We start from the raw sequence: 14,502 nt of genomic DNA, 5'->3' as shown, positions 1-14,502 counted from the left end.
CCACTGTTGTTGAATTTGGCAATGTCTTTCATGGCACTTTTTCCGGATAGGAAACCGTACATTATCAAATCCCTCTCACACATCCCCCCTTCTGTATGCCCCGTCTGCAGGGTTTAGGCTAGCTAACGCTACACAGCAGAAGAAAGATTGTGTGACCTCCGTTCCAACAGGACAGAACACTGGTGGTATATCACTATACAGCTAGGGGAATGCATCTCAAGGCTGAATCAAGGCACTTCTGTTTATCCCTGGCTGGCTGTCGCTCAAGTGGATGGAAAGATGAAGGAAGGAAGGAAGGCTGACTGCTGATCTCTGCATGAGTTTTCAGCCTCTCGGTCCACTTGCACTGCGTTGATTTTGAACACAGTGACGGACTCCTAAGTAGATCGGTGTCAAAGTCCTTATGAGTAAGGAGAACTTGCTGAAGATGCTTAAGCAGTGCTGTTCACATGTACGTCCTGGAGGAAATATCACTGAGTCTCCGTCCATATCTGTTCTAAACGGCTTTACCACTGTCTTTCCTCTGAATTGTGTAAAATATGTATACTTTTTTTTGCAAATGAAGTGAATGTGGATTCATGATTCAAGTTACACATGTGGTTTATAAGGGCCATTTTGCTTGCAGGCTACCCTTCAGGTAAAAAAAAAAAGAGGTCATTTTTGCTGCTCTGTGGACCACAGGTCAGCTATTGTGATTGGTTGTTTTGCATTATATGCCTTCAATGGGGGGGGGGCCCACAATCACCAGTATCTCCAGGTGGTAAGTCACTCCACGCTTAAAAACTTTATGACTAACCAGAGCAAGAACAGTCCATGACATTCCAAAATGGGTCAGGAAATTACTTTTGGTACCGTTGTTAATGCAATGGACTTTGGCCTCCTACTGTAATGGTTGACCAGGACCAGAAGAACCTTCAGGGCTCTTGATTGTTTCCCATTTAGATGTACAATAAATAAAATCTATATGTATGAGTAAATAAAGCTCTGACTGAGTAAAAAAGGAAATCTGTATGAATGCTCATTGACCTTCAAAAAACAGTATTGAGACTCTGGGAGTGAGTTGGCAAAATAATTGTATTAATAGTCACTGAGAGACAATAATGGAGATAATCATTTCATTCACAATAATTTATTTCTTTAAATCTCTAAGAGAAAAACCTGGTCTGTTATTTCACATGTAATTGTGTGACTGTCTGTATGGTTTTAGTTTGCCTGCAGCAAGTCTCTACAGAGGACCACTGCGATGAATGATGGTTCTAGCTGATGTAAGGTGCTTGGTGAAAGTGTGGCATTACGGGGAAGACATGTTTATTGTTTCAAAAACAGCGTTGCAAATAATTTGACAAAAAAGCTTGTTCATCTCAAACCTTGAGGCTCAGCAACCTACGTGATTCATGTTTTCAGCAGTGGAGCAGAACTGAACAGATGGCAATGAGTCACAACTTTCTATCCAACCTTGAAAGAGCATTAGATAGCAGCCCGTCTAATGCAGTGTTCCGAGAGGGGCAGTCTTCTCGGTGAACACCGTTCTATGTTCCAGGGAAATCCTCAAAGGTCAAGGCATGATCAATGATCACCATGGGAAATTATATGGATAGTATTTTAGAGCTGGAATACATTACCTTTTTTTAATGACCCAGAATAAAATAAACTGACTATAATGCATTCCCTTTCTTAAAAAAAATAAATAAAAATGACACACTTAGGCTAAATGTCTATATACGATCAGTTTGTCCACAGGTGTTAGCTATAAATAAAACTAAGTAAAATTCCTCTTGACTGCTGATGAAATGTGAATTGCAAGACAATCTAACCCTACCAGTCTATTTAAGTTCTTCAAATGCTTTTAAAGATTCCAAAGCTGTGTTGTGTGTGTGCATGCATGCTTGTGAAAGGTATCAAATTACACCAGACTGCCTTAGATAGGTTACAGATACCCGCATTAATCTAACTGGTCAAGCTTAATGGTATATTAGCCTAATCAGATAGAACTATTCAGGTTTGTTTGCCCTCTGATTTTGCAATGACAGTAGTGGTCTTTGAACCATCAAATAGGTGAGTGCATTTCTTGGCACTGAAAACTGAGTGCAATCTTGTGTCCACATGTCACAGCTTGGCTGTCAGTTGATACCTATGGGCATCATCCCACCTTCCCCACTGCAGTAGTGCTACTGCTGCAGATGTAGTCTATACTGCCATATGTACACTGCAAGGTTCTCCTGATGATATAGTGAGGTGGATACAGCACCGTAACTGTGAAAATGTCGGGAGGGAGTCTGCTAACAACAGATCTGAATATTCAGCTGAATGAATGCATGCATGTGGTGTGCTAGTCACCATTGCCAAAGACCATGTGTTTGTATGTAATTATATAGATAAATCTGTATGCACTTAAAAGGCTTGTCACATTTAACAATACAGAACGCTTGTGCAGTTTATCTAGAGATTATATGCGCTCAATTTAGACAATATAATTCCAAAACACATCAAAGAACAACAAACACCTCTGATAATAAGTTAATTTCACAAGACGTTGTCGCGGCTCAGTCGTCGCGGCTCAATGACACCCCTCCCCCCCAATCATCATTAGCAGTGCAGTAGCACAGGTGAGCAGGATATGGGGGGGGTGGGGTCCAAAAGTTTTAGATTGGGAAGGTGATTCAGAGAGTCAGTAAGCTTTCTGCTCCCAGCACTGCGAGCGTTGAAGACACTTGATGGAGAGATGGGAATGATGTTGGAAGGAGGGAGGAGAGTTTATATAGGCCCTGTGGGACCTGTTGGGGGCGCTGTGGAGCTATTTTGGGATTTTCCTTTATGCCGCTGTCCGCCTCGTCGTCTGCCACCTCCGGACTTTGGCTGAAAGAAAAAACTTGTTTTAAATTATATTTATAGTATTGTGCTTGTATGTTGCAAATACAGCTCAAGTATTTTTTTTTTCAAGCACTACAAAAAAGTGCAACAGGTGCAACATGCTTCTTCAAAATACTAATTAATAATTAATCATTACTATAGTATGCGATATGAATGCAGGCAAAACACACACACACACACATAACACACAGTAACACCAAACAGTCCACTGGTTGGGTCCAGGATCATGGAACCAAGCAGTCCACTATTCCCCTCCTGAAACACCTTCAGAGCATGAGGGAAGAGTGACCACCTGAGGAAGCTGCCGATCATGCAACCCCTCTCTTTACCTTGTTCTCTTTGTTGCCTTCTTTATTCTGGGGATCCTCCTCCCCCTCTGTCTGAAGCAGCCAAGCATCACCAGAGAGACAAGGGAGGTGTAAGGGGAGCAGGGTTTGAGGTCATAACCCATGGAGGAGGAGATGGGGGGGGGGGGGGAGCGAGTAAAAAGGAATGAACGCCAGATGATCGTAATGAGGTGAGATGAGAAGGAAGAACCAAATGAAATGAGAAGGAAGAATTGGTGCGACCGTTGGCAATATGAATGATGAGGAGGAGGAGAGAATATAAAAGAGGGAGCCCGATGGGATAAATAAAATGTGGATTGGAGGGGAGAGTTGAAGAGAAAAAGCAGAAAGGGAAGGATTAGAGGAGCTGTGGAACAGGTGAGGATCTTCAGCAGGAGAAGCAGAGCTAGCACAAGTCCTACAAGCAGACCAATTAGTCCTTATATTCCCTTTGAACTGCTGTTTATGCAACCAGGACTCACCACCTTTGATCACATTTAATGTAGGAGGGTAAGAACTATTACTTCTACAGTTTCATAAGTAATGCTTTTCTTACCTGTTGCTGTGTTGTATGTGTTGTGGAAGGAAGTCCTGTGTTCATAGATTCCTCATTGGCTGGTACTGACCCATCCTCTCGCCACGGCTGGACCTTCTTTGTCGATAGCATCTTGATTTGTGGAGGTTTGGAGTTGGAGGGCTGGTTATTGGTCGACTGTAGTAGCTGAAATCATACATAATTTCCATTTCGTTTAGCACTCCTAACGCTGAGTATCCTATCTTTGCTATGCATGACTATACCACGCAGAGGAGATCACAAAGTCTGTTGGCTGTTAACTAGCTAGCTCGCTCATTTTAGACAAAAACCTCCTTACTGCCCCCTTAAAAAAAAGGGTCCCATCACTCCCAAAAAATGAAATTCTTTCCACATATGCCCTTAAGATTCAGAATAAAACTGGCAGGTCTGTCTGACCTTGGTGATGGTGCCCACAGCTTTGGTCCTTCCCTCTCTGAACACCAGCCTCTGGTCTGAGTGCAGGTACTCGGGGGTCTTGATGAAGCGAAAGTGAACGGCGGCCTTGTCTCCTGTTCGTAAGCAGTCCTTGTTCATGGTCAGGATTGTGGCAGTTTGCCGGATGCTTCCGCAGTGCACTGCAACATACGTGTGACACGGAACGGTCACGGTGTGTTCACAAACGCCTGTAGGGTGCTTTAGGGTACACTAACAAGTCTCAACGTAATGTCTGCAACTTGTATGAGTGAGTGAGAGTGGGAAGGAGAAAAAGAGAGAGAGAGGGAATGATGAAAGACATATACCCATTGCCTGGTAGCGGGGGGAGATGGTGGTCGGGTGGTGCAACACCAGAATCTCTGCTTCAAACTCCCAGGACGCCTGCGGGCTTAGCTTGGGCGACACCATCACCATCCCCTTTCTTATGGAGGAACGCTTAATCTGTGAGACAAGTAAGACGACAAGCCTTTTTCAGCCTGGGCAGTTTGTGTTTGTATTTCCTGTGAGATGACAAGTTCAGGCAACTGCAGTGAAAACAGTGTTGCCATTCTAAATGCAGTCCATGTAGATAATATATCTGATATATTTTCCCAAATATGGCACTAGTGCCCACTGTTGCTCTGTCACTCTGTTGTAAACAATGGCACGTCTTCTTAACTTCTGCAACCCACTCTCAAGTGTCGACCGACTCTCATTTTGTGCTCGTAAAACAAACCACCACCAACAACAAGAAAAGAGTTAGATAGGGTTTATGTATTGGTTTATACAGCTTCATCATTTTTAGAAGGTAAACCTTATATCTTAAATATACTCTGCATAACAATTTTGATGCAAAGGGGAAATATTTTTGCTGACTCGAGACTAGGTATAACATAGGCAGTGTGGGTAGAGCTTCAACCTTTTTGAGTGCAAAAGATGCCGTCTGTCCACCCCGCACTTCTTTTACGGGCATCCTTTTGCGGTGGATGGATTTGACAGCGATGGGCAAGAAACTTCCCAGGGGATCAGGACCAAGGAGCATGGTGTCGTTCAACCGTATCAATCCGCGTAATGTAGTCCCCGACACTACTGTTCCCACACCCTGGCACCAGCAGCAGAAAAGAAAGCATGTGTGAGCTAGCAAGCTGCAAATGAGTGTGTGTGTGTGTGTGTGTGTGTGTGTGTGTTTGATATTTTTTCTGGATACTGACTGGTACTGAGTAGGTGTCGTCAATCTGAAATTCGGCAGGCTCGTCGTCCTTGAAAGACGTTCTGGAGGACAGCAGGTTGAGAAACATCTTCAGAAGGTCCATATTCTCTCCGCTCACGTTGGAGATCTGGAAAATTGGACACATTCTGCAAGACACAGAGAAAAACAGACGCATATGAAATGCAAACCTCTGCTCGAACTCTCATAAATGTCAGTATTTAAGAAATTGATTACAAAGCTAAGTGAATGTGTGCTTGTCCACATTGCAATGGAGGGCAGCACCTCTCAGAGCTGAAGTTTGATGCCGTGACGATGACATCATCTTTATTTTGGACCAGTACAGGGATCTTCCTGCAGCCTGGGGACTTCAGGAGTCTCTGCAGAAGCTTCAGGGTCTCTGATAAAAAAAAACAACAAAAGCCACGGCTTGAACTCTGCACCAGGCTAACTAAACACTTAAAACCAAAATGACTTGCGTGAGTAATTTCTAGCAATGCTAGCTCATGTAATGGCATGTTAATTGTAGAATGCAAGTAATGTTTGTTTGGAGTATGTTGTTTGGTGAAGCGGCGTAGGGTTGAGAATGACTTGGTTGTTTGAGTATTTGATGGAAGGAATTTTTTTTAAATTGCTGTATTTTGTGTTTGTTTCTTGTAAAGGTTTTCAACCTCTAAAATGATGTATTGACTGAAAATAAGTATTTGAACCAATGACTAACTAAAATAAATTCCCATTTTAACCCTGTTGATGGCCAAGGCCTGTTTCAAGTTTGGGCAGAAGTTAAGAATCCACTGACTTGACAATGCTCACCTTGCAGGATGTTGGCTGGGCACATGTCAATTTTAGTGACCACCACAAACACGGGTACATTCAGGGCCAGTGCCAAGCCCAGGTGCTCCTTGGTCATGCCTACTATCCCTGCATTGCTGCCCACCTGGAGGACAGAGGGTGACAGAGCAGGTGACCGATGGCCCAAAGCTCAAGACAGATACACACTTTCAATACTGATTCATGCCCAAGATTGATGCCAAAGCTCAATACAGGCTAGTGTACACTGAGGTGTATATCTAATATTAACAATTCTATGAATTAATCATTTTAATATGAACATAAATGCATCAACTTTTACCATAAGCATGCAGAAGTCTGGTAGGTGTCCCGTCATGCCAAACACAGTGGTCTTAAGATACTTCTCATGGCCAGCCAGGTCAATGAAAGTGATGACCTTGGAGGACTTCTCGCAGATCTTTGTCCAGTCAAGGCTGCCTCCGTGGCTGTCTGGCTTGTTGACCACCTAAGAAATGAATGCACAAATGAATGAACCCTCATTCAGAAAGATCAGTCAGTGATTTTTTTTTTTTTAAATAAACAGGTGAATTAAAGCAAATCCTTTGCATTAGGGGAGAAACCACTTGACTTTCTTCACTGACTAACATGAACTCTTACTAGAACAACTGATGGTAATTGACAGAGTCTTGGTATGGCAACCTGTAGTTGTGTGTAACATAACAGCAGCAATACAGCCCTGAGAAACTACATGAACTAATCAGGAACTGGACAGGATCTAAAACATTTTTTGTCAAGCTCATTTTGTCAAGATACCCACTTGGCCCTCCTGGTCGAAGCCCAGGATGTCGTTGCCCACGCTGCTGGTGCGGCCGCTCTCCATCTCGTGCTTGTGGCGGAATAGCTTCTGGCGAGCAAAGCCTCGGCCGTTATCCAGCTCGCCATGGGTGAGGACACCCAGGAGGGTGCTCTTCCCTGCATCCACATTCCCCACTACTGCCACTCTGAGACAGAGAGACAGAGAGAGAGAGAGAGAGAGAGAGAGAGAGAGACAGACAGACAGACAGACAGATAGATAGCCAAAAGTAAGAGAAAAAACGACAGAATGAGTGGCAGGAAGAAAGAGAGAGAGAGAGAGAGAGAGAGAGACAGACAGATAGATAGATAGCCAAAAGTAAGAGAAAAAAAGACAGAATGAGAGGCAGGAAGAAAGAGAGAGAGAGAGAGACAGAGACAGACAGATAGATAGATAGATAGATAGATAGTCAGACAGATAGATAGATAGACAAAAAGTAAGAGAAAAAAAAGACAGAATGAGTGGCAGGAAGAAAGAGAGAGATTGAGATGTTACCATCACTGTGTTTCCAACATGTTTGGACACCCAGAGAGATGTATTCATACATAAATGATTTGCCAATCATAGAAAAAGAGTTTTCACTCAACCCCTGCGATCACCGCTCGACTCACCTGACTTCCAGGAAATCAGCCTCCCCGACGCGGCGGCGGATGAGGTAGTCGTGCACCTGGCCTCCTGTCTCGGCCCTCTCCCTCAGCAGAATGAGGTCGGCCTCGATCTGCTCACACATGGACTGCACCGTGGCAACCGACGCCTCCATGTCACTCTCGTTCAGACCATACTCTCCACCATCTGCACAGGTAAGACAAGAGGAGCCACAAAAAAGACAAGAAGGCCTGAGAGGGACATCTAAGTTTTAGTTGATCCACTGGTTTAACTAGCGTTTATCTTTTATGCTAGCTCCATTACAGCCCAAAAACACACATGATGATCGTTTGTGGCTGATGCAAGTCTCCAAGTCTTGCATCACCCAGAAAGCACAGGTCCCTGATATCAACATCAAACCCTGAAGACGGACTGGTCATTGTGGTCCTGTGACTGGGGGTTACCAGACTGGGGGTAAGGTTTCTTTAGTTCCAGATTGGAAGAGTGCGGTTTACGTAAGTGAGTGAAATGAAAACTAGAAGGGCAGTGCTGTGCAATGTTAAACCCTGTGGGGAAACTGTTTACTTGTTGTTGCCATGCTAACAACACAAAACATACTGTATATATAGTGTACATGCTTCATTGGCATCACACTCGACTGGCAAAACCTGTTTAAGAGAGTTACTTTGTTAAACAAAGACTCGAATGCTATGCATGCCACTGCTGGCAACAGCCTGATGTTTCTGTGGTTTGTGGTGTACACAAATATAATGTGGGTAGTTTACCAAACTCATGTTTTTGGCCACTAATGTGTGAATGCCCTTAGGGGGTCTGGCCTTGACTACAACTTTGGCTGTCAATAAAGGGAGTTTGTAATGACACACGTGTTCTGAGGTAAAATGACAGCTTCACATTTAATTCCCTTGAGCAGCCCTCAATGTACCTTTCAAACAGTTCAAGCCCCCAAGTGGTTAAAGTATTTCTAAACTGTTTTGGTTGTGTTGCCTCCTTCCAACTTTTTCATCCATCTTTCTCACCCTCTCCTTACCTGAGCCCACTCCCACCACATAGATGGTCTCTCCACAGCCCTCGTCCATCCGCTCTCTCAGCTGTCTCAGTAGCGCATCATACTGCTCACCATTTGGACTAACCAGCGCCAGCTGTCAGGGGGAAACACTAACTGTGAGATGAAAACATCACAGCACTCACAGCAGTGCACAAATATTCAGCATATCAACCGACTGTTTAGTGAATCCATCAGGTTGTGATGGACATACCCAGTCTCACACATGGGTTTAGCACCAAGGACAGCAGAGATAAACCTTGATTGTTGTCAAAGAATAGGGAGTTGGGAAGTGTGCTATTGCTGCAAGTTGCATCAGATGTGCCCGACACACATGATATGACACAGCAACAGCCAATATGATGGGGGTGGACCTTGGACCACAAACATGTCCAGACAAGCGTGGCATGGAAAATATAAGGATTTGAATATTCAAAGCAAGCTTGGACAAAATGAGCTGAGCTCTGACTGAATGGCCTCTCAGATTCACCCTTCAGACAGTGACAAACAAACACACACACACACACAAATTCAACGACAATCAAGTGATATAAGCGAATAGTAAAAGTGTTCAATAAAATAGCAATGATAAATTCGTTTTAGGTATTGCAATGATGGTGGATGTCTGGGGGTTCATAATTTTGATTGTGATAGCTGAAGGAATACACCTGTCACAAGTTGAGGAACCAGCCCTCGGAAGACCCTCAACACCAAGGCGATATGCAGTACTGATGTTTTGATTGGTAGCCAAAGGCATTCCTTTACTTCATACATGCCATCGGTTAGAACTTAAATTGAATCGCTTTCATGTCTTAAAAAAATGTCGCAGTCTAACAGTTTCGTCCAAATTACCCATTCAATTTGGTCACCCTGCATCATATGTTAACTTGCATATCTGCAGGATAGGAATGAGATACCCTGTAATTTTCAACACATGACTTATCCAAGAGAACAATTCCTGCAGGTAACAGGACGCTGGTATAAAGATAATTTCTAACATTGGTCAGCATCATAACTAGCTAACGTTACGTTGAGTTTGCTATCTGACAGGATTGCCTCCGCTGACACAACGTTACCACAACATACCGGTATTCGTTTCAATCAGCTAGCTAACATTAGCTACATTAAGTCTTTCTTCATCAGAGTACGCTAACGTTACATTGGTTGCTTACGTAATTGCGTACAGGGCTGCATGAAAATCGTCTTGCAACATCTAATATTCAAGTGATGTACACATTAAAGGTTACAAATGAGTTGAATGGCAAGTGGCATAGCTATCTACGGTCCGTAGGCCTACCTTACTGGAGAAATCTATTCCGAGATCCCCGCCCTGGCCGTTGAAAATCTCGCCGTCCTCGAAGCTGTCAACCCCTGCGTCGTCCCCGCATCCCAGTTCTGGGGCAAACATGCTAGCAGGCACAAGAGTGTCAGTAAGCATAGGGACAGGACTTAAGCTCGGCTCGGTTTCTGCAGCCATGGATGCCATTCTTCAAACTCTGCAGATGGCAGTAACTGAAGGATATTGAAGTTACACGCAATAGAGCCAGACAGTTTCGTCAGTAGGGGGACTGCTTGGTTTGTTGTGATGCCCGTTGACAGCTAAGCTAGCTACCCTGACTAGTGACAACTAGCTATTGTAGGCCTAGACCGGTTTCGTGGCTAGCTACTCGCTATCTGTTCCGAAACCTACATATTGCTGAATAAAGTCCACTGTGATCCAACAAACAAGAAATAACACCAGGTCTAAGAAATCAACTGTCGAAGCGTCGGCGCTGTCAGTATGTTTTGTAGGGCATAGAAATGTGTACACATTCAGGGAGACACACCTGTTAATTAATTATTCATCAGCTTTCTGACCAATCGGGTAAAGAGAATGGAAAGCATGCCTCTAAACATCCAATCATTTCAAGAGGGCTGTTCATCTCATTAGATCAATGAAACCAATGATCTCAGCTATTTCAAGTCTGCCCTGTGAAGTTGCACTGGTCTATGGGTTTATTACACCATGTATCTGTTCAAGTAAAACAAGAGCTATTTATCTATTGACTTACATTACACTTCAGGTGATACAGGATCCCGTAAACGGAGTTACGTGGGCAACAGTCAATACAAAATAAGGCAAACGTGGCCTAGTCATATAACCTCAAAGTAAATTATAGCCAGACAGCATTTAGACTGTATTAATAATGCACATTGGCTACCTGAGAAAGAAAAATGAAGAATCAATGTTTTAGTTTCTAGGTCACCTACAGTTTAGATGTATAGCCTAGCTCACATTAGGCCTATTCTAAAACTTTATATTTGCGTTGTAAAATGATCATCTACGCTAGTGAACCAGCTGATGCAAGCAGTTGTAAACGCCGAGTCCCGCGCACATGATCAAGGCTATCCCCCAGGGCCAGAGTGGGACCACTTTTCAACCCGGGAATTTCAGGCCCAAGACCAGCCCACTTTTTCCATGGTAGTGGAAATAGGATAAATGAAGCAACAGTTCAGCTCTTACTATCCTGTAGGGTTTTTTTTATTATTAATACCATTGTTCAACAAATAATGTAAAGGTTAAATAATAATCCACTTAAGATGATACATTAACAACAAATATTCCACTATTCCACAAGGATAGGTTGATACATTAACAAAAGCAGAAATAAATAAATAAAGCATTTTAAAAATATCCCACTCTTCATTCTAACCCAATGAAATGATAAGCATCTGTGAGGAGATTGTACTGTGATATGTCCAGAACTCTGCTGCTCGTCTACTCACCTCCACCCGCCGTTATGAGCACATCACCCCGGTCCTCCAAAACCTTCACTGGCTCCCGGTCAAACACAGGATCATCTACGAAATACTGCTCACCACCTTCAAAGCCCTTAACAACCTGGCCCCTCCCTACCTCTCAGACCTCCTCCCCCGACACGCACCTACCCGTTGCCTCAGGTCCGCCAGCGCAACCACTCTCAAGACCATCAGGACTAAGCGCCGGACCTGGGGTGACAGGGCTTTCTCTGCTGCTGCTCCCTCCCTCTGGAATGACCTCCCCATCCACATCCGTCAGGCCCCCAACATAACACTTTTCAAACAGTCCCTCAAAACTCATCTTTTCAAACTCGCCATCACCTTATAATTTCCCCTGCTCCCTTCCCTCCCCTACTCTCATGTCCAGTTTTTCTTTTTTCTAACTTGTAGTTGTCTGTTTGTTTTGGTTTGATCTGTTGTCTTTCATACTTTTCAGTTGTGTTGTGTTGTGTTGTGTTGTGTTGTGTTGTGTTGTCTTGTTTGCTTGCCTTGTCTTGTCCTCTTTGGTTGCTTTGTAAAGCGTCTTTGAGTATTTAGAAAAGCGCTATAGAAAATTGAATTATTATTATTATTATTATTATTAAGTGGAAACATATGGCACAGTTTTTGCAGGAGGAACAGGTCCTGCTTTCAAGCTCCATCTCTGGTTCTTCCATACATGGTAGTCCGCCACTATTCTCCTGACCTTCCTGTGCCACCTCACTACATGCCTTGACAGTATAACCTTCAAGAGAGGACTTTGTCAGTCTCTCCCACTGGTATGCCAGCCAGGCTAGACAGCTCAGTTTGTAGTGAGCTAACAGTAGCTCTGTAATCAAACGTAAGCAGACATTTGCTGATTTCCTGGAGTGCTGAGTTAGGGGGCTCATTTATCTTTATTTCAGGAACATTTTTAATGTCAAGACAAGCGAAACCTGACGCAAGTGTTGCGTTTGCTGAACACCTTCTATCCATGCTACCTGCCAGTGCCCATAATAACATTATGGACATTCACCTCAAAGGCAGCATCAGATGAGGCTACTGGTTCATCATCTAAAATCTCCCCTGGCATTCTTTTCTTTCATCAAGTACTGCTCTTTCTTTCATTAAAAACCTTTAATTCACTTTGTTTACTCTGTTATCCTCCCTACCTGTCCCTGTAGTCATGGCCTCCTCATTGCAAATTTCGGGCTCATCATTTTCAGCAGGAGTAATTTTACTACACAGATCAAGTTTGAGTTTTGTTATCAATATTTGCATAATATTTGCTAAGTCTATGGATCGCCATATATTGGGTGACATAAAAAGGCTAATTTTTTATTTAAACGTAAAATTTTGCTTGGGAATAGGTTGACAACGCTACAACACTATTAACCAAGCGTTAGCAGAATAATAGTTACGTTGCTAATCATTAGGTCTATGTCTAAATCGGTAAGCTTGGCACATTTGGCAGTATCCTCTTCCAATGCCTTTCTGTTTTTCAACCTGGCCTTTTCAGCCCCTCCTGGCCTCTTCCTCCCATCCATCCTTCCCGAATCGTATCGTTGCGGTAGGGTCGGCCCAGCTCTGAGAAAACTTTTTGGAAAAGACGGGCTATGGACCCAACCAACTCTATTTGGAAGGGGAGAACTTCCTTTCATGGTACAACCCATGCAGAGGCTGCGGTGTCAGAATGCGGAACCTGTGTAGCCTACTTTAAGAGAAGATGGACTAACGTGACAAATGTCAAAAAATGACATTCTCGACCGGCCCAGAAGTGAAGCGGCCCACCGGGAACTCTCCCGATTCTCCCGATTACCCACCCCAGGCCTGCTATCCCCCGATTATAATCCTCACTATTGCTGCTTTAAATACCTGGCCCATATTAATATGCAAGAACTAAACAAAAACTAGGTGTTTCGCCTTCTGAGTTTTTCATTCTGTAGGCCTATAGGCCTATAGCCCACTGTTCTCTCACATCAGTTTTCCTCTTACAATGGTCCACATCCAACACTCCACTGCACAACCCACAAAGTAGTCCTATGTCGTAATGCAGCATATAGTCAGCCTCTGTCCCCCTCCTGTGGTATCACCAGATTCCTGCATGCGCAACCAGCTATCTGATAGCATTGCTGATGCTACAGTTAGGGCAGATACACCATAGCCTACACCGTACAATGGCAATTTGTGACTTGCCAAAGAGGATAAGAGATAACCCTAATTCATAAAGAAATTCTCTAGACCCAATAGACCCAATATATGGCTATTACCTCTGACTTATTGCGGAAACCTATTCAGTTGCAGTAGCCTATAACTTGATTGGTGTCAGCCAAACAGCATTTTACAGTTACTCAGTTACATCTGATATAAGGTACTCACAAACCAAACCATACCTTGAATACAGGCCTATGCAGCAAATATCATCCACAACACAACAGCATTATCTAAGTGCAAATTTGATACTACAAATGTTTTAAAAACCTATACGTTCAATTAGAAGCCTAGACACAGTAATCATTAATTGTTCAGTGAGCTTATTTTGTTTTAATTGTCTTCATTTTGGATTTTTAGAATAAACCTCTGAAGATGTCAGCCCTGATATGGCATGCATGTTCAGAAAGAGGATACACCAGACCGCCACAGCTGACTGACCATTCATACACCACATCTGCAAAAGATATCTCCCTTTATCTCAATCAGAGGATAAAAATCAACAGTGATGACACATGGGTGCAATTGGATCCGATTTGTTGTTGACTTTGCTATGTTTTAACAATTACTTTAGGTGTGTCAAAACCCCTTAAAATTCATTAGCGCGCACAACTGTGTCAAAAAAGCTTTGCAATTCGCTGAATTTGACAAATAGTGTAAGAAGTTCTGTTGCAAAACACAGAACTACATAGGGCATATCCTGGATGGCTATGGGAAAGACACAGATGTTCACATGACCATATGCTATCAAAATGAATTTAAGGATGATATCAAAACAAGTTGCCTATAAAACCATACCTCAAAAAGTGTCAAATTGTTTCATAGTGTGCAAGGTTTGTGTTTTTTTAT

At 43.2% G+C, this 14,502-nt stretch overlaps 1 protein-coding gene across 2 annotated transcripts; it reads right to left on the bottom strand.

The window, feature by feature from the left end:
* Nucleotides 1-1,109: 1,109 nt before the first annotated feature.
* gtpbp1 (GTP binding protein 1) lies at nt 1,110-10,458 on the bottom strand. Of its 2 annotated transcripts, XM_080840103.1 has the most exons (14): nt 9,983-10,458; nt 8,671-8,782; nt 7,649-7,829; nt 7,002-7,185; nt 6,525-6,689; nt 6,206-6,329; nt 5,678-5,792; nt 5,397-5,541; nt 5,105-5,287; nt 4,512-4,647; nt 4,168-4,346; nt 3,754-3,918; nt 3,201-3,251; nt 1,110-2,856 (listed from the first exon to the last, which is right to left on the bottom strand). In XM_080840103.1, the coding sequence occupies exons 1-14, from the start codon at nt 10,169-10,171 to the stop codon at nt 2,755-2,757; spliced, it is 2,031 nt and encodes a 676-aa protein (XP_080696229.1). In that variant the 5' UTR covers nt 10,172-10,458; the 3' UTR covers nt 1,110-2,754. The 2 variants fall into 2 exon arrangements, with proteins under 2 accessions (XP_080696229.1, XP_080696230.1); XM_080840104.1 differs by lacking the exon at nt 3,201-3,251.
* Nucleotides 10,459-14,502: the final 4,044 nt, after the last annotated feature.

This window comes from Sprattus sprattus, assembly GCF_963457725.1.
Source record: "Sprattus sprattus genome assembly, chromosome: 6".
Taxonomy (NCBI): Eukaryota; Metazoa; Chordata; class Actinopteri; order Clupeiformes; family Clupeidae; genus Sprattus; species Sprattus sprattus.
Note: the sequence above shows the minus strand (reverse complement) of the source record. Positions and strands in the feature narration are given on the sequence as shown.

Excerpts from the sequence above, each read along its gene's own strand:
- gtpbp1 (XM_080840103.1), bottom strand. The coding sequence starts at position 10,171 with ATGGCATCCATGGCTGCAGAAACCGAGCCGAGCTTAAGTCCTGTCCCT. Across the intron at positions 6,330-6,524 it reads CAGACTTCTGCATGCTTATG|GTGGGCAGCAATGCAGGGAT; the intron begins GTAAAAGTTGAT and ends TCTGTCCTCCAG. Across the intron at positions 4,648-5,104 it reads CATCTTTTGCACTCAAAAAG|ATTAAGCGTTCCTCCATAAG; the intron begins GTTGAAGCTCTA and ends CTTGTCTCACAG.